Source organism: Empidonax traillii, unplaced genomic scaffold (assembly GCF_003031625.1).
Source record: "Empidonax traillii isolate 1590-97213 ecotype Southwest subspecies unplaced genomic scaffold, ASM303162v1 scaffold328:size603334, whole genome shotgun sequence".
Classification (NCBI taxonomy): domain Eukaryota; kingdom Metazoa; phylum Chordata; class Aves; order Passeriformes; family Tyrannidae; genus Empidonax; species Empidonax traillii.
The window spans coordinates 37,550-61,309 of NW_020955521.1; the positions used below are offsets into that span (position 1 = coordinate 37,550).

The following is a 23,760-nucleotide window of genomic DNA, read 5'->3' on the forward strand; positions in this document are numbered from 1 at the left end:
TGAGTGGCACTTGTGGTAGGAAGGCTTCTTCAGCAATTTTTTCACATTGCACCTCTGATGTTCCCTGTCTTCGATTTTTCTTTTCATCTTTATAAAACTGCTGAGTTAATCTTATTTTTCTCTTTTAAGTTGTCTTAACTAATTAGGTTTTAACCCTTTACACAGAGCCTAGTAATTTAAAAATACGACTCTACTGTGTTCAAAATTAGGTGTTCACTATTATGTGTTGTCTGCACAGGTAATTCATCTGATAATTTTGCATTTCTATTCTATATTTTAACTCTAATGAGGAAGGGGTGTCCTTAACACAGCAGGGCTTAGAATGCACTTGCATTGGAAAAAGAAAACAACTGCTCAGAGGGAGAGGCATCATCCAGTAGAGGTGATGTAAGACCTTCTACTGATACAGCTTCCTAACTTTGGAGCAACATTTACTTCTTTCTGTGGGTTAATGACTTGTATTGACACTCAGAGGGCTCAGAGTGTTTGAATGTGATATAAGGAAGGGTTCAGATGGTAGGTGAGAGATGGAGAGATGGCCTTTAAGCTCTGCAAGACTCAGTTTCTCACAGAGCTACAACCTTTGTTGATATTTCTCTGAAGTTTGTGCGTAGAAAATGGTTTATTCAAAGGAAGTTTTCTCATAAATCATGACCATCATGGCTTAAAAACCTATAACTCTTAATTTTGGGTGAGCCTTTGTAAATAACACCATGTTGCACATAGAGCTGTTGGATTCTAGTATGGCAGAAATGAGCAGATTTTGAACTGCAAGCTCACAACATAAGAGTTCTCTTGAAGATCATCCTTTTATCGTAAGAAACCAAGTACTTAAGTTCCCATAATGATCAGATGTGTTATTCTTACTTTGACAAGGTACGTGTGTTATACAATTTCTTTGCACAAATAAAACACAGACTACTAGCTGAGGAACAATTTGATTGTTTTTTCTGTTGATGGTAGTTAGACTCTATACTAATCTTTTCAGTATCATTTTTTTTTAGTGCTCACAGATTGTGACAGGTGCTCAACGGGACTTGGATCCGGAATTCTTGATCTGTTACTCTATAGGGAAGATGTGCAATGAACTGTATACCATCTCCTTTTATTGGAGCATCTGTGATGCAAGTGGGTTGAAATCTCATAGCAAAAAATTAGATAGCAGTAGTGCTTTGTGGTACAAAACACAGAAAGATTCACTTGGTAACGCAAATAATCTTCTGATTTTTGTAAGTTTAGCAGAACGGCTTCTGAAGTGCCTATATAGTTTTGAGGTGTTTTGGGGGGGAGAGGTGGTTTTTACACAAGCTAAGTGACAGGGGTCTTAGAGGATGAACAGCTTTGTTTCTTTTTGTGACCTTGCAAACTGTGATTTTCCTCCAAAAGCATTATTGTCCTAGTCCTTGTGAACCTCATTTGAAAATCAATAAACAATATATATGAGCACTTTTCATAAGAATGCCACAGCCATGCTTTTCTTGTTTCTCACAGCTACCAAAGGCTGAGAGGCATTGTTTAACTGGTGTTTTATTTGCACCCTCTTATAACTGCCTTAATTTGCTTCCCTGACACTCTGTCTTTTGTCCATGTCACTAGTGTAATGACCTCATTTACATGAAACCGATTTTTTTTTTCTTTGGAGGTGAGTTCTGATGTTGGTAGATAAACAGGTTCAAAATTGTATGGCATTTGCATTGTCCAGGAGCTCACTTGAGTCATACTGCTGTGGAAGGGAGGAAGGGTAATGTAATGTAGGCTGGATGGATCAAGCATGACTCTCAGCTTCCCACTGTCTCTGTTGGCCGTGGAGATTTGTATGAGACCATAATTTACCCATCCTTCTGGTATGAGTGTCCAGGTCCAGAATTTTAAAAGCAATTTATTTATGTATCCTAGTCCCACTGACTTAGTCCCATGTGCGTGACTTTACCCTAATGTGCACAAGGGTTTGATTAAATAGAAAGATTAAATATGTGAGAATCTTAAGTCATGCTAGGGTGCTGGGGGAGTTTCTATTCTTCTTGTCAGCATTAGCATTTGGGAAATACTGATTAAATACTAAGGATTTTTAGTTGCTAGACTGGTATAGAAATTATCTTCTTGTATCTGAGAATACAAAAAGTATTGGAGGGCTTCAGGCACCCAAATGCATTTTTAAGTGGAGGAGGCTCAGAGGCCATAGTGATAGGCAGCAGCAAAAACAGGCTCAGGAAAAAAACCACAAAAACTCCAAACTAAAATAGACCAAAAGCTTTTCTTGCTCAAGAATTGTTGTCTGTGTCACAGTGATGAATGCTATCAGCTCATTCCTTTTTTTCCCTGTGTAGATAATATGAGGCTCTATAACACTTGTGGTTGTAAAATCAACTGCCTATTGCCTGCTTTAAAAAAGAGGGGGTGGGGAGAAATAACTTGTACCCTGTGAATCCAGCAAAAAGTGTCTTGACTCTGGCATGCCCTCAGACATTACATCACCACTCAGCCTTTTCTGTTGACATTACACTGGTACAGGAGAGTTTCAGGAATGCACTGCTCATGGTACTGCAAGACCGCTCCAACTCCGTATAAAGTTACAGCCTTCGTTATGTTGAAATCTGTGTTCTAAATAGCTCTGGTTGGGGACAAGGCAGTTTTTCACAGGGCAGAATTGCTACATGAATGTAATTCTTCCAAGAACGAGATTAGCTGTATAGGTGCCAGTGGTCTTGTATGCTGGTATATTGCCTTTGTAAAGAAGTAGAACTTTTCTTCAGTGGTGTACTTTGTGTCATCTAAATTAAAGGTCTTTTATCTTGGAAAGTAGCGCTTATCAATGTCTAGATTTAAGAACTAAAAAGAATAAAAGGAATTATTCTTTTAGAGAATGTATTGTGGGTTTCCTGTGCACAGAAGACTTCTTAATGAACAGTAGCTTATTGCAGTCAGCATTTCTTAAAATATGAAAAGTGCTCAGTGGGCAAATTTGTTGCTGTGCATGGATAAAAAGAAAGTCAGTGTCTTACTCTGTCTTAAATTTGGGTCCTTCCAAGAATTATTCCAAGAATACTGCTGACATAGTATTTTGCTTTTTGCTTCATCTAAATAGCAGTTTAAATTTCAGGTATATGCATTACATTACATACATACATACATATAAAATGCATACATGGGATTTATCTGGCTGTGAAGTTATTTATTAATTTCTTCCCCATTATTTTTGGTAATCAACACGGGACAGTCATACTAAAAATGTGTCTCCAGAGTCAAGGTCTTGACAGAAGGTGCTATGAATTTTTTTTAACCCTTATTATTTTGATCGCCTCCTTGTGCATCCTGCCAGCCCTATTTCCTGTCTCCATTCTCTTCTGCAGTCCTGTAGACCTTGGCAGAGGTTCTTAGATATCTAGACAGTAATGCACAAGCCCAAAAGGACCCATACTGAAGCTAAATTCTGGTGGAATGGAACTCTGACTCAGGAGACTTTGAGTTTCACAGGCTTCGTGTTCCTCCTAGTCACAGGAGATCCGCAGTGTAGTAGCACCTTTTATGTGACTGCGGAGATGGAGGGGAGAAGAGTGAGCAGGAATGCACTGCTAAAAGTGACACACAATGGGTGCTGTTGAGCTGTTAAAAGTAGACCTTTAGTAGAAACTGAAAAAGCAACTATGAATTCTGGAGGATTTTGACTAATATTTGATTTAATGTATATCTGAAAAAGTAAAGTAACAGATGTCTGAAGAAGACAGAAGAGAGCAACTGGGGTACATGCATTTCCAGCCATGTACAAAAGAGTCTCCTTCATATGCTCAAATAAACTGGTTACTCTCTTACGAATGCAATAGGAATATTTTCCCTGCCATAGGAATTCTCACTAAGGATATCTAAGTTGCTTTTGTTCATTAATAAAATTACTGTTATGGCCTGTCTACATGGCAAAAAGGCAGCTGTAAAAATGTTGATGTTCCCAGTGATGCATCTGTAAGCTTTTAAAACTGCCCCACATAGAGTTGGCTGCTTATAAGATTAGGGATTTAGGGAGTGGGAATACAAATTTTTGGCTTTGAATTTTATGTATTAGAAGCAATTTGTATTTCTCCAGTCTGCTGTGTCACAGCTTTTTTTTTGAATTCATAAGATAGGCATGCTTCTTACTGAGGAGCAAAGCATCTGTTGTAAAAAAAGCCTTTGGATATACCTGATTGATTTTCAGGCTGAGATGGAAAACTCTTAAGCTCTTTTTTGTGCCAGTTCCAACCTTCCTTAAAAACCGTTTCAAACAGTAGAAGTTGCAAACTGCTGTCCTGGCTAGTATAAAAAAAGACATATGTTTTCAAAGCAAATATGTTTCTTAATATTGCAATTATGTAAGCCCTCTTTAAATTTCTTAAATACTTGAAAAAAGACATCATTTGCACCACAGAAATTATTATATATAAAGCAGAGGATAAAAGCTTCTGTAGATATCCTTTCTTGTAGGTGAATTATTTTCTTAAACATAAGTATCCCAAAACCCATTTCAAAGAGACCTTCCTCAGTTATTTCTCTTCTTACTTTAGTTTTTTGATTTGAAAGATAGGAGTAAGAGGTTAGTAGCCTGAACGAGTGACTGCTCTTTACTTTGTCCTCCTAACCCAGCACCCTGGTTAACTGTCTTGGAGACCAGAACTTCTTAGCTGGTAACAGTGAGAGCTGCTACAAGGAGAAGAGGCAGCCACTCTGCAGTTGCAGTCTGAGGGTACAAAGAAGGCAGTGTGCCACTGAGAGGAGAGGTTCTGTAATTTCCTTGGTCTGACTCGCACCCAGCTGACCTCTATAGAATCTGGCTGAAATACATAAATGAGAATACTACATTGAATGACTCGTGGCAATTTGTATGGGATTTTACTGTTGCAACTACTGAATCAGACCACTGCTCTGTCAGGGACTCCTGTGCTGGCACAAGGCATGTAGGTGGGAACATACCTATGGACGAGGTCAGCAATGATCATTAGAGCAGATTTTCAAGCTGTACTCAGTGAGAACTCTATACTAAAAACCTGGATTCATCAACATAAAGGTACCAGCCTGACAGAAAGATCAGGAATCCCAAAGAGATTGAAATACCTGATTAATTGTGGTTTATTTCCTAATTGTTTAAGGAAAGGAGTGCTTTGTGCTGCGGGAGATTCTATTTTTTTCTTTAGTTCCTCTGATACTGCCCATCTCAAACAAGGTGCATTGTCTTGCTGTTTTCTTGCTTGTTTGTTTCTTCGTGCTTTTTAAATAGGAAATAGTCTTTTCCTCCTCCATAGTTATGTCCTTACCTTGTTTCCCCTCTGGTTAGTGGGTACTCTAGCAATAGAAAGATAAATTAAAAACAGATCTATGGGTTTTCTACCTTCAGGAAATGCAGACTGAACACTGTATTATGATCAAATTATCAGTCATTTTTTAAAATAGAAAAAATAGCAAGGGAAGTCTCATTTATAAGGAAGAGGAATAGAACAGTCTTGGCACCACAGAAGGTCCAGAAGCAGCAATAAAAAAAATCTGGTTGTGTTTTTTCAAACACTTTTCATGCAAAGTATGTCTTGTATAGCAAGACTTGTGTTTGTGGTTGTGATATTGTGATATGTATAAAATGTATACATACGAACACCTGTAACTATACACGTATATGGAAGGAGACCTGTCTTATTTTTTGCTTCTTTTTATTTATAGCTTCCTTATTCCTCTTGAAATAGTTCCATGAGAAGCAGATTGTCATGATATCATTGGGACTTTGCTGAGTTCAAGGATGAGTTCACATCTAGGTTTCCTGATGTTTAGTTAGTGCAGCGTAACTATGATACTTCTTTTTTCTCAGTGGCTACTCGCAGGGGATCTCTCTCCCTTCTGTGTGATGGCTGCCCTTTTGCAAAAGAATATTTCTGGACCGTCTATAATTCTGAAATCATCGGTCCTCTGTCAAATTTGAAATTGGCCATTAGGCTTAAAAGTTCTTGGAGGCAGAGAGTTGCCATAAAGAACAAAACAGCATAAGCCCTGTTTACTTAGGAAACCTTTTCTCCTTGGAAAAATACACAGTTCTTATATTCTTCATGTAAATGGGTTCCTTCTCCAAAGTGCTGATTGCTATGAATTTCAATCTCTTTTGGACAAACAATATTTTTAGATTTCAGTGTTGCTTTATGTCAAACTGTGGTTTCCTCAATGAGTATCAGTGTGTATCCCACCACCAAGGTGATGTGCAAGGCAAGCTCGTCTCATGTGATCAAGAGGAATTAATACCTGAGTTTATCAGACTGCCACTAAAACAGATTCTTTATCTGTTGTTGTAGGAAAAAAAACAAAAGCCTCCACCCCACCTCTGAGTTATGTTATGTTACAGGTAATAATGCATGGAGGGCCTGTACATCCTGCCTCTTAAAGGATATGTGCATAACAGCATAATTGTTTCAGTTTTGGATGCCTCTGTGCTTCTTCCCCAGCATGTAGGTTTTGCATTACTTGAAGAAGATAAGGGATGATTCACTAAAGCCTGAGAAAAATTTTGCCTGTTCTGATCTTTTCTGCCCCAAGTTTCATTGGCCCCTCTGAGGAAAGGACAGACATGCTCAAGTGAGTGGGAAATGAGTCTCTTTCAAAGCTGTAAAAAGCAGCATGGAATTTGAGTCTCTCTAATAAGCATTTTACTGTTAGTAACTTAGCAACAATCACTTTTTAAATGGTGATAATTTCTGTGCCATTAGCCATGGTCTTGTGCATCCATTTATAATTATGTGGTGATGGTGCTTTTTGGTTTGTGCATTTAAGACGAGGTCTCCTACATTCTTCTTGTTCTCCCCTACATTAGCAGGGCCATTCAAGAAACTTGCTGATACTTTTGGAAAAATGATCCATGTCTGCTAGTCCCTTATCTAGGGCCAAAAGCTCAAAAATCTCTCCAATATATGTTGTAAGTAATAGGACATTTTATGGAAGCAGGAAATGTGGATATTCAAAAGTAAAATAAGGTTTGATTTAGATATAATTTTACTGAAATAATCCATATTCAGTAGCTCCTGAGGAAATGTAGCTTATGGGGTTTTGAAAGCTTTCAAACTGGCAGTGGTGAGAAGAAAAAATAAGTTCTCCAGAGTGGTAGTACTCTGCAAAATGCAATGCTAATGCTACTGTTACAAGACTGTAGCAGCAGATTAAATCTCCATTTATTTATATCAACTGCTGTAATTTCCTTGGGGAGAGAAAAAATGAGAAAAGTTACAGTGTAATGACTGGGGAGCGCTAGTCCAATGTAATTCTCCCAGATTCCTGATGGTAGTTCATTTTGAGCATTTCATGCGTACTTGAAACTCAGACTTAATTCGTGTTTTCTCCCAGCAGCAGATTCTAACCACGCCTGAGAGTTTTCTTCCTTCTAAGGCAAACTTCTGAATCAGCAGCTCATAGTCATCTGGAAACCTTTTCCTGTCATTGTTGCTAACAGCTAGACATAGAAGCTGATTCTACCCTTCTAAAAAAACTCCAATATTAACAGCAAGTGTTTTTTCTGTCTGTTCTCATGTCCATATGAATATTGTAAATGTTGATTTCCAAAGTCCTGGTCAGATACAGCAGCAAAAATGCTGACAGTGAAACACCTGGGTTTAATGTTGGTTTTGTCTCCTTGAGACATTTGAGCTCCTTGTGCAGTGTCTGGTCTGATTTTTGGGAGGAAGGGTGGAAGGAGGAGAGTGCTTGCTGTCTCAGCCATTTAGGTGTATCTGTGAATGCACATGTTTTTGTCTCCCCCTGGCTTGCCTCTGTGATTTAATTATCTGGGCTTTTGTTCTGAAAGTGAGGGAATTGAAAGTAGTCTGCTATGAATTATGTTTTCAACATCCCCTCAGGACCAAAAATTATTGTTCACAATTAAGGTGGAGTCTAACCATATGCAGTATGACATTCTTTCATCTATCCCACCCCAACCCTTTCTTTTTCTTTTCTTTCTGTTCCTTCCTTTAAAAAGTCTACTCCATTCTCTCAGGATTTCAGCCTTATTAACTATGGTTTGGTGTACTTCATAGTAATTATTTCTTTTGATTTTTCTAGTGCTAGGGACGGACTTTTTGTGTCTTTAATCCTTATTCTCCAACGTTGAACTAGTGAGGAGAACTATTGGCTTATTGTTATATTAATAATAAATGCATCAAAGAAAAAATTTCACAGATGGTCATGTAAATGTCCTAGTAACATCAGCCCGACTGTGCTTTCCAGAGGCCTTAGGTTCCAATTGTCTTGTGCAGAGAGTACTAATTGGAATTGAGTTTCTTTTTCAAATGTCATGGAAGAGGCATGGTTTTGAATTTAGCAGCTTAGGTGTCTGCTCTTGAAGCTTCTTGTGGCAAATTGTTCTTGCAGTAGCTGCAGTCATGAGGTTGGTCTTCTGGCAGTCTCTTGGTCTTGATCCAAAAAACCACTTTCTACTTTTCAGACCCACATACCTTAGTCTTGTAGAAAAGGACCACCAGAAAAGGAATGCATTTGGGGATTCAGAAAAACATGTACCCTAGAGGTATCCTAACAGGGAAAGAGAGCAGAAGACAATGCTGGCTGCTACTGTCATGGCAGCGGTATCACAGGGATACAAAATTGTTGGATATTTTGTGGAATATGATCAATTTCTGGTAATTATTGACAGAGCTAACATCAAAATAAAATTTAAGTATATATAAAAAGTTTGCAACTTGCAACCCATTGCTTACACCAAACTTGTGTAGGGGACTTTATCAATTGAAGCTTTTCACACAAACTGATTGGTGTCTCAGCGTCAAGATTAATGCAAATGTCATTAGACTTGGAAATGATAATGAAGTGAAGGACTTCATGGTCCTTTTAAGTAGGTATGAACTAGCTCAATTTGAGATAGTTGGATTGAATATCTCTGCCATGGGAGATACTCAAGAGCCATCTGGACACGGTCCTGGGAAATCAGCTCTAGGCAGGCCTGCTTGAGCAGAGGGATTGGACTAGATGACCTCCAAAGGTCCTTTCCAACCTCAGCCATTCTATGATTTTGTGAACTATTTTATTTGAATTCCCCAGATTGTGATCACTTTAGTTTATGCAAGTTCTGTGCTGGACTGCATTTTTTGCCCCTGTCTCTGTGGCCTGAGTTTGTGTTTCCATTGGTGCTTTCATGAAGCTGTGATGTCTGATGGAGTGTAAAGGTTTCAGGTGGGCATTTTCCTGTCACTGCCCACTTCTCCCTTCCTCCTTCCTCTCCCCCCGTAACCCAAAACCCAACTTCAATCCGCCAAGACAATTAATTCCCCTTTTTACTCCAACAATCTTTGAAAAAAAAGAGTCCGAAGAGAGCTCTGGAGATCACCTGAGTACTGGAGAGCATCTTCGAAGTTAGATCAGGTTGCTCAGGGAGTTGTTCAGGTAACTTCTGGATTTGCAAGAGTAAAGATTCCACCACCTTCCTGGGGCCAAGTTGCAGTGTTTGTTATACTCCTCCTGATCATGCTGTTCCTTTGTGCTTAGCTGGAATTTCCCTTGCTGTGACTTGTGACTCTTTCTTCCTGAGTGTTCACTGCGTGCCTGTAAGAAGAGTCTGTCCCTGGCTGCTCAGTATTCCTTCCAAGAGAGAAACTGTTGAGGTCCACTCTGTCCTTTCCTTTCTCTTCTTCTGGCTAAAAAAGACCAGTTCCTCATAGGTTTTCCTTCCACGTGCCTTCAGCTGCAGCAGCCCTCTTGTCCACTTTCTGATTTGTTAGTGTCACTCTTGTAGTGAGAGTCCCAAGCCAGACACTCAGCTGTGGCTTCAGAAGTGCCAGGTGAGGGGAATAATCGCTTGTCTTGGCCTCCTGTTTACATTTTTGATAGTGCATCAAATTGCTGTTAGTCCAGATCACTGCAAAGGCACTTTAAATTTTGCCATCTCCAAAGCAAGGCAAAATATACTGGGATCAGTTGTCTTTTCAGCTAGTATGTTCTTGTTCACTGGCCAGTGATACACCAGATTTCCTACACAATTGATCCTTGAGTCTTACAAGATACACAGTGTCCTCTGCAAATAATTTTGGAAGCAGATTTGAAGAATCTCACAGACAACTCCCTTCCCTGCATGTGCATAATGTGCTTTTTCTGTGTTGTGTGCCTGGTGCAGGATATCTGAAATGTGTCACTTTGTGGCCCTGTCATTGTTGGTTTGTTTGGTTTATGAAGCAGAGTGGTAAATGACTCTCATATTGAGGAGTTGTTTGAACTTGTTCGGTTTGGGGCGGGGCGGGGGTTACGGGGAAAAGGTGCCATCGTAGTAAATCCAAGATACTGAGCTTTCTAGGTGTTTTAGCTAGAAGTCTCTGTTTTTCATCATATGTCCTTGGCAAACTAGTTGCTACTTCAGCAACACAACTTGGTAATAAATAGTAACAATTGGCAACATCTCTATATAGACGAGACTTTTTCTTCCATGTACCATTTCTTCTCTAACAAAGCGCATTAGAGGTGTTTTCTGTCTAGTTGCTGGGAGCTTTCCTGTAGGAGCCCTAATCTGTGGAGTTTTGGCACAGTGACTCAGGCTGCTGTGGGCTAACGTTTATGAGCAGTCAAATGAAAGGGGAAGCACATATTCCTGGCACTGTCAGGTCAGTTTGGCAAGGTGAATTGCCTAAATGTTTGAACTTGTAGAAATAACTTTCTGGCTTGGAAAGTATGGGTTTATGAGTGATGCTGAACTAGTGTGCACAAGCTTTTAAAGGGCCTTTTGTTTGATCAGTGCCTCTTACCTGTCAGAAAATGAGCAGAATTGCATTCATAAGAGCTTACTCACATCCTGCGTCCTTAAAAATGAGAGAAAAAAGAATGGTTGGATTGTGGTAGTAGGAAACCAGAGAAGGGGTTTTAATTGTTGGTTATTGCATTTCTGTGACTGAAAACATCCAAACACTGCACTAATGTAATTAGTATTGCAAACAGAATATAGGCAAACTTATAGCCATTTTCTCAGTGTTAGTGTATATTTTTTCCTTCTCAGTCCTGTGCTGTTCCAGGACTTGTCTCCTCATTTCTTGATGTTAGTTTGCCTGATGATTTTATGTATCCCTGGTGAATGAAAGGCAGAAACCAGTTATATTTTTGCCAAGCAAAACAGAATTTGTTTCATATCAAAGGTTAGAAAAGGGACAAACCTGTGCCATGTCTTTCTTTTTCTCCCTTCCCTCTAACCTAATAACAATAATAATATGAAAAACCCAGCTTCTTGACTGTATTGATTAAGCAGCAGCCTGAAGTCAGATGAAAGCTAAAGATTTACTCTGTCTACACCAGTATAACTGGAACTGGAATCTGCTTTTGGTTCTACCATGTCATCTCATCTCTAATTTGGGAGAAAAATAAACTGTACCCCTGTCATTTATTGGAGGGTAAGTATTTGTAGACAGGGCACAGTTTGTGGCCTCTCAGAACTGAAAAACATAAGCTTTTTCCCCGTGTTAAATGTCACTTGTCATTCCATTGCATGTTTGTAGTATATTAAGCTACATAAAATTGCATATTGCCTGAAGTTCTGCACAATAAAGAGATTGCTTATCATTCATGTACTGTTGAAAAGGGCAGCCTTCCATCTCTTCAGAGCAACTATGACCAGGAAAAAAATTAATAGTGTGATAAATGTGAGGGGGGGTGTGGTTAAATCACTTGAGGCTTGCTGACAGTAGCTTTGGTTTTGTTTGGTATTCAAGATTATCCTCAGTGACTCACTTTTGGTGGTCTGGGTTGATGAGCCAGACATGTTGTGCTTGTATGTAATGGACATGCTCTCTTCTTAGGTTTATGTTTCATGGCATTTTCCTTGGCAGTTTGGGAGATGAGAAAAAAGGATTAAATACTTTAACATTAAAAAAAGACCAGAGTTGCAGGCTGCAAGATAGAGAGTGTGATTTAGACATGCTTGTATTAAAGCCAACCAAAATTCATAGCCTTATTTAGCAAAGCAAACATACACTTTGGTCAGTAGGCATTAGTGAAGTATGCCTTTGAATTTTGATCCATTTATATGCCTGCAACATTTTTGTGCTGGTACCTCACTGCCATTTAAAGGTAAGTCAATCAGCAATGTGAAAAGAATGATGCAAATTATCCTTTCTTTCTCATTTTTGGTTTGGAGAAACTAGATCAATAGTAAAATAACATAATTCAGGTGATACTTTGTAGTAAGCTACTTTTGTTTTTATTTCTAACAGTACATCCTTTCGGGCTCTGATGACTTCAATTTGTATATGTGGAGGATTCCTCCAGATCCAGAAGCAGGTAAGTTTTGTTGGTTTAGAATTTGGGGAAGGAGTGGGGCAGAGGGCCAGGTGCCTGATAAATACTAGATTATTTTTTTGTAAAAAAATTGCTGTTCTCACTCACTCTGTGAATCTAGAGTAATTCTGATGAAAGTTGGATAAGGGAAACTTTACAAATGCCTAATCCAGCCTCTGGATAACAGCGACCAATGTCATTTGAATGTTTTATCCTAATGATTTTCTATTTATTTTCCTTGTTATGTGATCATCATTCATTGCATAATGAAACTTGCAGCGTAAAATATTCACAGCGTTCTCCTTATAGCTCCAGTGCATTGGCCTTCCTTCCCTCCTCTTTCCTCTTACATCAAAATTCTCCCAGGATTTCCAGTGCAAAGGAGTTATGCTTTTTTACTTTCTGGGTGGAGGAGACTCTTTTGACTCACTTCTGACCCATTCCCATGCTGGGGCAGACATGCAAAGCAAATAGCACTAACATAGACCTGTAAGAAAGTACAGGAGAGAGGTGTTGGAGTAAAGCAAAGCAGCAATGTGTGGGGGATGTAACAGTAGTGTTGTTGATGCCACAATGGGTCAGTGCCTAATTCGATATGGTCTAGCAGAGTTTGGCAGTATAACACTCTAAGCCATACAATGTCAGCATCTCTCTTCTGTTGAAACAAATCACTGCACTTTTAGAAGGGTGTTAAATCTTAATTGAAAGAGTCAAGACTTTTGAAAATATACTAGTATTTCTATTTTTAATGGCTCTGGCAGTTTAAACTGTACGTTTTAGTGGTATTAAGTACAACTGAGTGCCATCCTGTGGTCTTGAGTGTTTTAATGGGACACACAAGCTGGGTTAGAGGTAAAATGAAAATACTTTGTTTCGTTTTCAAGGTTGGTAATCACAGCTGTGTAATCCACAGCTGAGAGGATGACTAGCCTCTAAAAGATTTGGTAAATGGTAGGGGTTTGAGGAAAGTGCTGTTCTAATTTTGAGGGTTTTGTTTCTTTAGCCAACATTTCATAGTGCAGTCTAGAAGTCCTTAAGATGGTTTTGCTAAATATACCAGTAGCTTGGCCTTCACTGTTTTACTGTATTTAAGGATTATTGTGTGGACTGTAGAACTACATTTTATCCATGTCACTGTACTTGTCTGGACTTCCTTTGTAAATTCTGGATTTGAGATTCTGTGTTTATATAGCTGTGATGCTCTTGAAAACTTTTTCCCAGACAGCTGCAAATTACAAACTTTTTATCTGGGACTTTGGCACAGAGTGATACCTGGTACTTGTTGCACCTCTACTTAGGCAAAGCAATCCATTTCAGAGTTGTTATTAAGCTCCGTGAAAAAGATATATGCTTGCAAAAAGAAGTTGCAATTTACAAATAGCTGATACATTTTAATCAAGCCAATTTACAATTTAATGTGTGATTTACCACAAAACAATGTCATATGTGTTTTGTTCAGCTTTTTTGTTTCTGGTTCTTGAAACTTGAGGAAGGGTATCAGTTCACTTGCAACATTTCAGTTACAAAATGAATTACTAAATATCAGTTGCCCTCAGTGGTTGCTTAATGGATGAGAAGATCCTGTAGCAGGAGGATGTATGTCTTAGTGTCTTGTAACTTGAGCAGTTCTCTTTTTGAAACATTTTAGCAAAACTCATGAGCTTTGTTTTGTAAGACCTAAAGATTCCTCTTCTGTGGCAAATAACTCATTAGCCATCCAAATCACCTGTGACAGGCTTATTGGAGCTATTATTTTCTTCATTCAGCTCTTCTTGAAGGGCTGTGCCTGTTTAGAATGTGATGAAATGTATTTTCTTAAATCTCCTCCTGCTGTTTAGAATAATTGTCATACAGAGATGTCGCTGTGCTTCCTTCTTACAGAGTCTTGCTGTAGGGATGTTAAGACTTTGGAAGGCTTTTACTTCAATGGAAAACTCCTTGTTCTTATGTTCTAGCTAAAATAGGAGTGCCTTAGGGTCTATGATCTGAGAGGGTGGAATGTGGTCTTTCACTTAAAATAGTGTACAGACTAGACAGGGTAATGTAATGTCCTGTACCATTGGTTGGTATTTTAAACAAAAATATTTCTCTAACTGATTTCTGTCTTCCAGTTGAATTCAGACATTGTGTTGCTATAAATATTTATGATACAACTCCTTTAAATTGTATCAGTTATTTGTAAATAGTGAGCTTTTTGCAGACATATATCTTTTTGGAGAGTTGCGTCCTTAACAATAGCTCTAAAATTGATTATTTTGCTTAAGTACATGTGCACCAGGTAGTAGCTATCTAATGGTTAGCAACATTAGTGCACAAAACATGAAGAAAATAGTGAAGGATCACACCAGTCAGACAATTGCAAACACATTTCAGGTTGGAGGAACATGGTTACCTGTGTTGGTATTTTGCCAGGAGAATCTGGGGAGGGAGGTCTGTGAAAAAAGATATTTCCTAAGTTGCTTAGAAAGCTATTCTATTAAAGAGTTTTACTGACTGTCTCCCACCACAGTCTTAGATTATTCTGAATAGGCCGGGATTTCCTATGCCAGAAGGTTCGGTGTTTTTTACCATTTTTTTGTGTGGTTTCTTAAAGGTGGAATAGTTTGCTCGTATTTCCACTTTCTTCTCTATCCAAGTACTATCCATCTTTCCACTGTGCTTCAGAAGTAATTGCCAAATGTTTGGTGAATTTGTTAGTCAGTTTTTTTTTTAAAGTATACCAGTTTTCTTCAGAGGCACCTCCTAGCAAAGTTAATACATTAGTCTGGCAGAAGAAAAGCAGTCCTGAGTTTCCACAGCTTTTGCCTGACTCCAAGGCAGGCTGGAAGTGAGAAGAGACATCAGTCCTACATGACCTGCCCAGCAAGCCTGTTAACATATAAGCACTTCAGGCATTATTTAAACATAACTCCTATAAACAAGGTAAAGAACCCCTGTTAAAGGCAGAACCTGACATGTCTTGTGGGGTAATAGAGGGCTTAGTAAACCAAGTGTTTTGCAAAATGGAGTTTACATTCCTCACTCACTACTCTGAATCATCTATGCAACTCAGAGCTTGTCTCTTGCTTTTGAAATATTGCTCCAAGATGCTCTATGAGGGATACAATATTTATTTGTGATTGAGAAGACAACTGGGGATCCTTCAGTTTATATGAGCAGTCTGTCACTAAATCAGAACAGCAATCTGCATTTCAAAACTTCTTTTTAATTCTGTCCTTGACTGTAACTGCAAGCAAGAAGGAGTCTGTCCTTGTGGTCCAGTTACTAAACTAATTGCACAAATTTCCAGCAGAACTGATGCAATTTTATTTCCTTTTGTTTCCTCCCCCTTGGTCTTTGTAAATGCCAACATTTCTTTAGGCAATAGAATTCAGAAATAGATCTTTTCACAATATTTGAACAGGGTTATCTCATTGGAGACAGCTTGTAGTTTGAGTTCTCAAAGTAACAGGTGGGTAAGTGAAGGCAAATAACAAATAATAGAATGTTTCTTAATGTCTTCACCTATTTTTGAGATATTTTGTATATGTACACATATGCATATACGCATACTATGCATGTATGGGTTGGGATGCAGGGAAGCCATCTGACCCAATGGAGAGCATGCTCTAGAAGGTTTGTATTTTTTTTTAAATCTGATTGTTTTTTTGAGGTGTGGTGTTGGAATCTAAACTGGTTTACTTTCAGGGTGGTATTTTGTCTCTTTTTTCGAGTCAGTCAGTTGGCCATAGTGTGCTATAGAATGGTTGTCTAATTAACACACAAAGTAAGTGGTGGGGCACTATAGAAAAGGTTCTTGTATTCAGTGAGATTGAGGCTGGTTTTCATGTCGTGTCAATTGTAATAATACCACAGACCTGTGGAATGTACTGGCTAGATGGCATCTGTCAGAAAACAAGGCAGTGTTGGGTGCTCTGTAGTGCTGTAGACAAGTGGAAGAAGATTCAGCATCTTCGAGTGATTCTCTCACCATCCTTATCATGGGAGAGGCTAGAGAAGCTTTAGTCCCTAGCAACTAGCCATCTGATTGTACCAAAGGTCCTTCCTTTTCACTGCATTTATGTTTGCAGGTACCAGTACGAAAGAAATGCACAGGCAAGCAGTTTTCACACCTCCATTAGAAAAAGACAAAACCAACCACACAAAAATCAAACCAAACCAAAACAAAAAACCCAACCAAACAACAAGCAAACAGCTATAGTTTGTGTGATAATTTCACTTACTTTATTTCTGTTATGTTCAGAAAACATAATTGGGGGGGGGTAATTTGCATCATTCCAATAACATTGTGAAAACCATTGTGACCTATGCAAATAGGCATACCAAAAAAGCAATGTCTCTCAGACCAGGAAGGGAAATAGAGTGGAAAGGGTATGCCAGAGTTTATTTCTGTAGTGATTTTTCTTAGCTCTCATATTGTTGTTCAGCCGTACTGGTGATAACAGCAGTGGGAGTGTTGGTATAGATAAGGTGTAGATAGATATGGCAGATATTTAGAAGCAACAAAAGAAGGAAGAAAATATACATTTCCACATTTCCAAAATAGCCACTATCCCTACAGCTTTCTGTATTGTCTTTACATGTTTAAGTATTATTTTTCTCTTTGGCTTTTGGAACCTGCACAGAGGTACAAGACCACTGTGAGGCTGGTTCTAGGCACAGGCCAGGCAAAGTGGTGGATTGTTTGGAAGAGCATGCTGTCTGAGGCAGGTGCTGAAGTCAGCCAGTTGCTCCCTGTGCTTTCACTAAAGCTCTGCAAGGCTATGCTGATCCTTTCACCTGGTCTGGGAGGTGAAGAGGATATTCAAAGGTGACAAAGGAAGCAGCTGGAGCTGCTTCCTTACAGAGGGATACTTAGTACCAGTGGTGTCTCCTTTTACCATGCTGGGAGGAGAAGGGATGTTGGCCATCCCTTGCTGCCAGAGCTGGAGTCAGATTCCTGATCCCAGTAGAGGGTATGCTGCAGAACCCTGTGCTCTCAGGGCAAAAGTAAGTGCATGTGTTTAAATCCAGGGTTTCCGAGGAACAAAGCCATCTGCTGGCATCCATTGTGTGAAACAAACACAGGTGTGTGTGTGTGACCAGAGAAAGACTTTTAAGGAGGCTAAACATAATCTGCTGCACTGAAGGCAGAGGCCCCATATACTATGCATATTTGCTTGCATTGTGCTGTGCATTTACATTCCAGACTATGGTGTGCCTCTTTGTTAGCACATTCGAGGCCTCGTAGGATTTAAATGTAAAGCACTGGCCTATGGTCTAAATGCGTCCTGGACTATTACTAATGAAAACTAAATTAATTTTAAATGAGCTACTGCTGTAGTGCCAAGTACTGCAGTGGAATGGTATGCTATGGCATACTGGCAGCAGCTGCAAATATCTGGTTCTTCTCAGGAGTTTTCAGCACTTTGAGTAATTTAACAAGGCTTATATGAAGTTATGCTTAAGTCTGGGGAACGTCTTTCTACCATATATGAACAAACAGTGGAACTTAGTTTTCAGTGTCCTAGATAGAAAGAACTTCTTAATGCAGTCATTTAATTCCTCTGTTACAGAGCCAGTGGAGGATAGTTTCTTATCCCAACAAGTTCTCTGGCAATTTGAGAGGTTTTTTTAATGTTTGGTACAATGTATCTTCCATTATTTTAGTGACTGTTCTACGTTCTTACAGGATTTCTGCATTAGAACACTTTCCTAAAAATTTACCACTTTCGCTTTTTCCTTGTCCTTCAAATAATTCATTCTGGGTTTCTCTAAACATTTCTTCATGCTGTAGAATTCATGTAGTGGAATTGAGAATGATGTTCAGATATCTCACTCTCCTTCATTGCAATTTACTTGAGTTATTTAAAATATGTTGGGATGTACCATCCCGCAGGTTCACAATATGTCATGTCAGTTCATTCACATAAATATTTACAAAACCACATAATTAAGAAGTATATCATTAGCCTAACATTTAAAACACAAAATAATAAAGGAAACAAGAAGTATTCACTTTGGCAACTTCGTAGACATCAGCTACTTCAAAGCATTGTATTATTCCTTCCTTCTGTCTGTATGATAGGCCTTGTGTTGCCATGCTGTTCTTGTCAAACACATGCAGGAACTCTGTTTTAAAATGTACACTTCAGATTTGGCCTTTTTTAAGTTATTTCTTTCATCTGGTTAGATATCATAGTGTGATATTAGTTAAAGGATTTTTTGAGATTTTTATATTGCTTCTCTTTGGAACACTTATTTGCATGGTATAGATGAAGAGGGACTTCCTTGACATTTCACTTCGTGTATCAAATAAAAGCAGACCAAAAAAACCCATTGACCAGCACAGCTAGAACACTAAACCACTACTCAGGACTGCCTTTAAACATAGCAATTTTTGGGTAGTATTGCAACCAGGTAAATGTTTATCCCTTCTGTCCAGTAGTTAGAGGTTATAAAGTTAAAAACCTTCTTAAATTGGCATAATCAACCTCTGATAATTTTAAGACTTTTTTTAATAAAATATTTTTATAAAATATTATATATTTTTATAAATTTTTATATATTTATATACTATATATATTTTATATATAAATAATTTATAAATTTTTATAAAATATTATAAATCACATATATGTAAACTAATGGCCTCTGTATAAACACTGCTTGTACTTGTAGTAGCTAACCAAGAATATAAGAGCTACCATGCTAAGAGTTGCAGGACCTGTGCATGCCACTAAATTTAAAAGCAAACAAATAACACCCCCTTCCCCTCAAAAAACCCCAAACCTCTAAAGCAAAATTTGAGTGTTGTTGGGATAGCAGAGGTCAATTCTGCTGAAACGATGCATATGAAAATACTATTTCAAGTGAAGAGAGCAAAGAGAAATAGAATTTATTACACACAAAAAAGGAAGATAGCCTCAGGAATTTGAGCAGTTTCCACTTAATGTACAGATGCACTTTTTTTTTGCCAGCAGACATGAGCAAACTTAACTCACACTGTGAGATGGCTGAAGCTGTATGGCTGCAGCTAAACCTCTGCTGAGAGACCAGGGGGATTCCAGACAAGTCTGGACACAGGCAGATATCTACCATACAGATACTAATGTAATATGGTGCCAACTTTGCTGGTCTACTATAAAATGAAGGAACCGCTGTCAGGAGAAGGTTGTAGAAGGCTTTGCATTAAGAACTTAGAGATTACATAGGAGTTGGTAGACAAAAATTGCTTACATAGGAGTTCGTAGACTAAAATCGCATCAAGCAAGGAGTTGTCCAAAAATGAGGTTCTAGAGCAGTCTGTTGTATTTGACACAAAGACTATCAAAGTATTGGTGAAATCAGTACTTTCTGGTTTAAATGATTAAAACCTCCCATGCAGCTAGTAAAAGCTGACTGCTAAGATTTGTACTTCTCCTAGGGCAATTTCATGTAATTGGGCAGTTAGTTCTTTTAAGGGGCTTTGTAGGGAATTTCACCTTCATTTTAAGAGGTGTGAGGTGTGTTTTATTACTATACTTCCTCTGAATTTACTGTTAGCTGCTTAAAAGGAATTTAGGCAACTTCAATATTAAATCAGAAAGCTTTAGAGTTCCTTCATAGTCATAAAATCATAGAATCACAGAATAGTTTGGGTTAGAAGGGACCTTTAAATATCATCTAGTTCCAACTCACCTGCCAAAGACAGGGACACCTTCCATGAAAGCAGAAGCAGCTTTCTGAAAGCCTCATCCAACCTGATCTTGAATACAATCTCTCTGAGCAACCTGTTCTAGTGCCTTACCACCCTCATTTAAAAAAGGAAAGCCTACACTCTTTCAGCTTAAAACTGTTGCTGCCCCTTCTCCTTTCACTGTAGGCCTTGGTAAAAAAGTCTGTCTTTCTTGAAAGTCCCCTTTATTGGAAAGGTGCCATGAGTTCTCCCTGCAGCCTTATTTTCTCCAGGCTGAACAACCCCAACTCTCTCAGCCTTTCTTGTAGGAAAGGTGTTCCTTCTCTCTGATCATTTTTGTTGCCCCGCTCTGGACCCACTTCAACACCTTCATGTATTTTCTTGTGTGTGTGGGGGGCAGAACCAGACACTGATGCAGGTGAGGTCTCACAAGGGCAGAGGACAGTCATCTCCCTCAGCCTGCTGGTCGCACTGCTTTTGATGTAGCGCAGGATACAGTTGGCTTTCTGGGTTTCAGACACTGTCTGAATTCGACTACAGCCTAGGGAGCCTGTGTTCTAGACATGGCATGCTGAGCACTTCTCATCCAATTGCTTTTAGTGTATTGATAAGCATTCAGGAAGTGTCTTCTGGCATTAAAATAAGTCTTTTCACTGTTCTACTGGGAAAATAACCATGGATTAATTCACACTGTCGACAGTACCATGGAAGGCCAATGAATGACTGAGAAATGCAGCCCAAGATACTGGTGCCTTAAATTTGTATTTCATCGCCATTATAATTCTTTCTTTGTCTCTTTAACTTCTGACTCCTTTGTAAGTGACTTGTAGGGCATATTGTTTTAGAATTCAGGCAGCCAGAGTCCATGGATAGTTAAAACTTGATACTTACAGACTTGGAAACATTTCCTAGGCAAACTATCTCTTCATTCCCGAGGTCTCTTTCCTGGAACATTTGTCAGCTAGGTCAAGTGAAATGTGTTGAGAACTGATCTTTTAATGTAACCATCTACTTTGGCTTGACAGATACAATTGGATTGACAACTCTGATCTGGCTAGAAGGAATGCTGTGGGAGTAGGGCAACTTGCCATCAGCCATAAGTGTCTAGCAGGATGAGCAGGATGAAAGGACATGAGAAATCTCATAAAGTGGAAAAGAAAATCAAAAGAGTCCAATTTGTGATTTAATAAACTTGTTCTCCAATTTGTTACTTCTCGGTCAAGTTTACTTACACTGGTGAAATCTTTCTCCAGTGGCTGAAGGCAGAATGTATCTGAACCTTCACAGAAAATACAAATGTACCCAAATAAGAGAACTGCTTAAGTTGTAAATGACAAGATGGTTTTTCTCCAGTTGTCAGTTTTTATTTCCCATTGTTCTCTTTCACTGAAGGTGTTAATCATAGCATGTTGATGGACGCTTGTTTATTCAGATACACAGGTGTTTTTTCTATGAATTTGTAGTTTTAATTGTGTGAATCTATGAATATAAAAAAATTGCTGTGTGACAGTTTCCTGCTTTGGTGTATAGACCAAGTAAGAGTCAATGACCAAGCAGAAAAGTTAATTGCTTTCTGTTTTGAGTTTTACCACCAGCACAAAAGCATTCCACTTCAGCTAATTCACTGCCTTGTGACAAAGAATGATATAACCCGCTGTTCAGATGTGTTATTTCAGGTCCCTCCTACCCATCAGACTAGAGTCAACTGTGACAATAATACATTGCTGACTTAAAAAATAAATTTGAAAAATAGTATAGCTACTAAAAGTCAACCTCTTTATTTGTCTCTTTTTCAAATTTACAAACTGTGAGTAGTGCCATGCCTCTGGCACTACAGTTTCAGTGGTGAGTTCATTATGTGTGTTGTTCTTATCCACATAGTTGTCATATTAGGTCAAAAACCGTCATTGTTTGTTTAGATGAATCAAAGTGAGCCTCCAAGTCCTAATTTGCAGGAAGAATGCTTTTCAGCCAACCTGCAGCTTTTCATAGGGGCATTGCTCATAAAATTGGAATTCTGCAGCCAACACAGGCCTTAAAATACAGAAAAATAAAGCTGAAGTGGATTGTCAAAATATAATATGATCTTACATGATTATGGATGAAAGTAATATGAAGATTTAATAATTCATGTCCATGTGTGTTTATTTTCCCCTAGGTGGCATTGGCAGGGTCGTCAATGGTGCTTTTATGGTATTGAAAGGTCATCGGTCAATTGTAAACCAAGTCCGGTTTAATCCTCACACTTACATGATCTGTTCTTCTGGTGTTGAAAAGATTATAAAGGTAAGATTAGTTATCAAAAAATGTGTTCTTTCAATGTTTCAGGAAGAAATGCTTTGGTTTTTTTCAATGCCATTCTTTTCCACACCCATCCTGTCTTCTTATGTTATTCATTTGTAAAATGTCTCATTTGATGGCTAAACCAATGCAAATTTTTAATTGGGCGTTTCGCCTTTAAACTTCATTTCAATTTTAAAGGTTCCAGAGATAGGAGGTAAGATCAGAATTTCCTGGCCTTGTACCTTCAAAAACGAGTTTTTCTCCAGTTTAATTCCATATATACCTGAAGTATCATGAAAACAGTCCTTCTGATCACAGGTGAAATGTGATCTCCTACAATTTTTGATACTGTAGTCTAAAATTTTATTAAAATATCTCCAAAGAGTATTGTTGAGCCTTAGCCTAGCCTAACCCAGCTGAATTTGGCCCAAATAATGCCTCAGGAGCCCTTCTATAATTGTTGTACATATTTGTTCAGTGAATTGGTTCAATATACCTTTTCTGTTCCTCTGCTTCAAGAGTAGTATTTTTAGGCATTTTTTTACCTTTTTCTGTGCAACTGAAAGACATAAGAAACTTTGTTAAGTTTTGAAACTTCTTTCCTTAAAGAAAGAGAGTCAATATTGTGTGAACAAAGCAGAAACCTTTTTGTTATTTGAAGGTGGGGAGGCAGAGGATTATGCTATGCTAATGTAATTTGCCTTCTGCTGCCGTAGATATTTTGCTATAATTTACGTCTGTCAACAGGAAGAAGCCATACCCATTTAATTTTGAAGTAGGATAAGAACTGCTTCTATTTGTTGAAAAACTTCATGAAAATTTTACCTGCATGTGGCTGTAAATAATGTTGTTAGATTATTAGTAAATGCTATAATCAGCTACAAGTTGACTGAGTGAACTTGTCCTGCAAAGGAGTGTTTGAGTGATCTGCAACTTACAGAGCAGAACTGGCCCAAAATCCTGGAACCGTGGCCCAATGCCCAGCTGCATCACTTGCCATTGCAGCTGGAATCAACATTTGGGTTCTGACTGTAGTTCAGCTTCCCTTCTCTTCTGTCTTCCACTGGTACTTTGGTTTGCTTTTCTACTTTGTTCTTCATCTGTGTCTGCCTGACAGGTTTGATCACAAATCTGTTAAATACAGGCTTTGAACAAAAGTACATTGAACAGTCTTAGCAGCTCACTGATTTTTCAGTTTCTAAGCAGTCAAACTGCCACTGTTTAACAACAGTTTTACCAGAGGCATTTTTTTTGTTTTGGGACCTTGATTCATGCAGCCTGAATTTTCCCTTTTGAATTTTAGATCTGCTGACCCTTCACCCTATGAATCCTTCCTGCATGAGTGTGCTTAGACTGTTGGATTAGCATTGGTATAAACATCCCCTGTGTTCCTTTTGTGTACTTCTGCTAGGGTTTTGGCAGGGCATTTTTTTGCCTAGTGATTAAAAGGTTATTTCGATTAAGGCTCCAGTCACAGGTTGTGTAACTCTTTCAAAGACACCTCTGCTTCAATGCTTCCTTAGAAGAGAACGCCTGTTGTGTCTCAGTATGTGCAGTGGAACTCT

The 23,760-nt window shown here is 38.6% G+C and overlaps 1 protein-coding gene across 5 annotated transcripts in view; it reads left to right on the forward strand.

Moving 5' to 3' along the window:
* Positions 1-23,760, forward strand: part of DCAF5 (DDB1 and CUL4 associated factor 5) — a 67,364-nt gene that overhangs the window by 36,875 nt on the left and 6,729 nt on the right. For all 5 annotated transcript variants that reach the window (XM_027891724.1, XM_027891722.1, XM_027891723.1 and 2 more), the window contains 2 exons: positions 12,192-12,258; positions 22,071-22,198. In XM_027891724.1, coding sequence (XP_027747525.1) covers positions 12,192-12,258; positions 22,071-22,198 — 195 coding nt within the window. The remainder of the gene's footprint in view (positions 1-12,191; positions 12,259-22,070; positions 22,199-23,760) is intronic.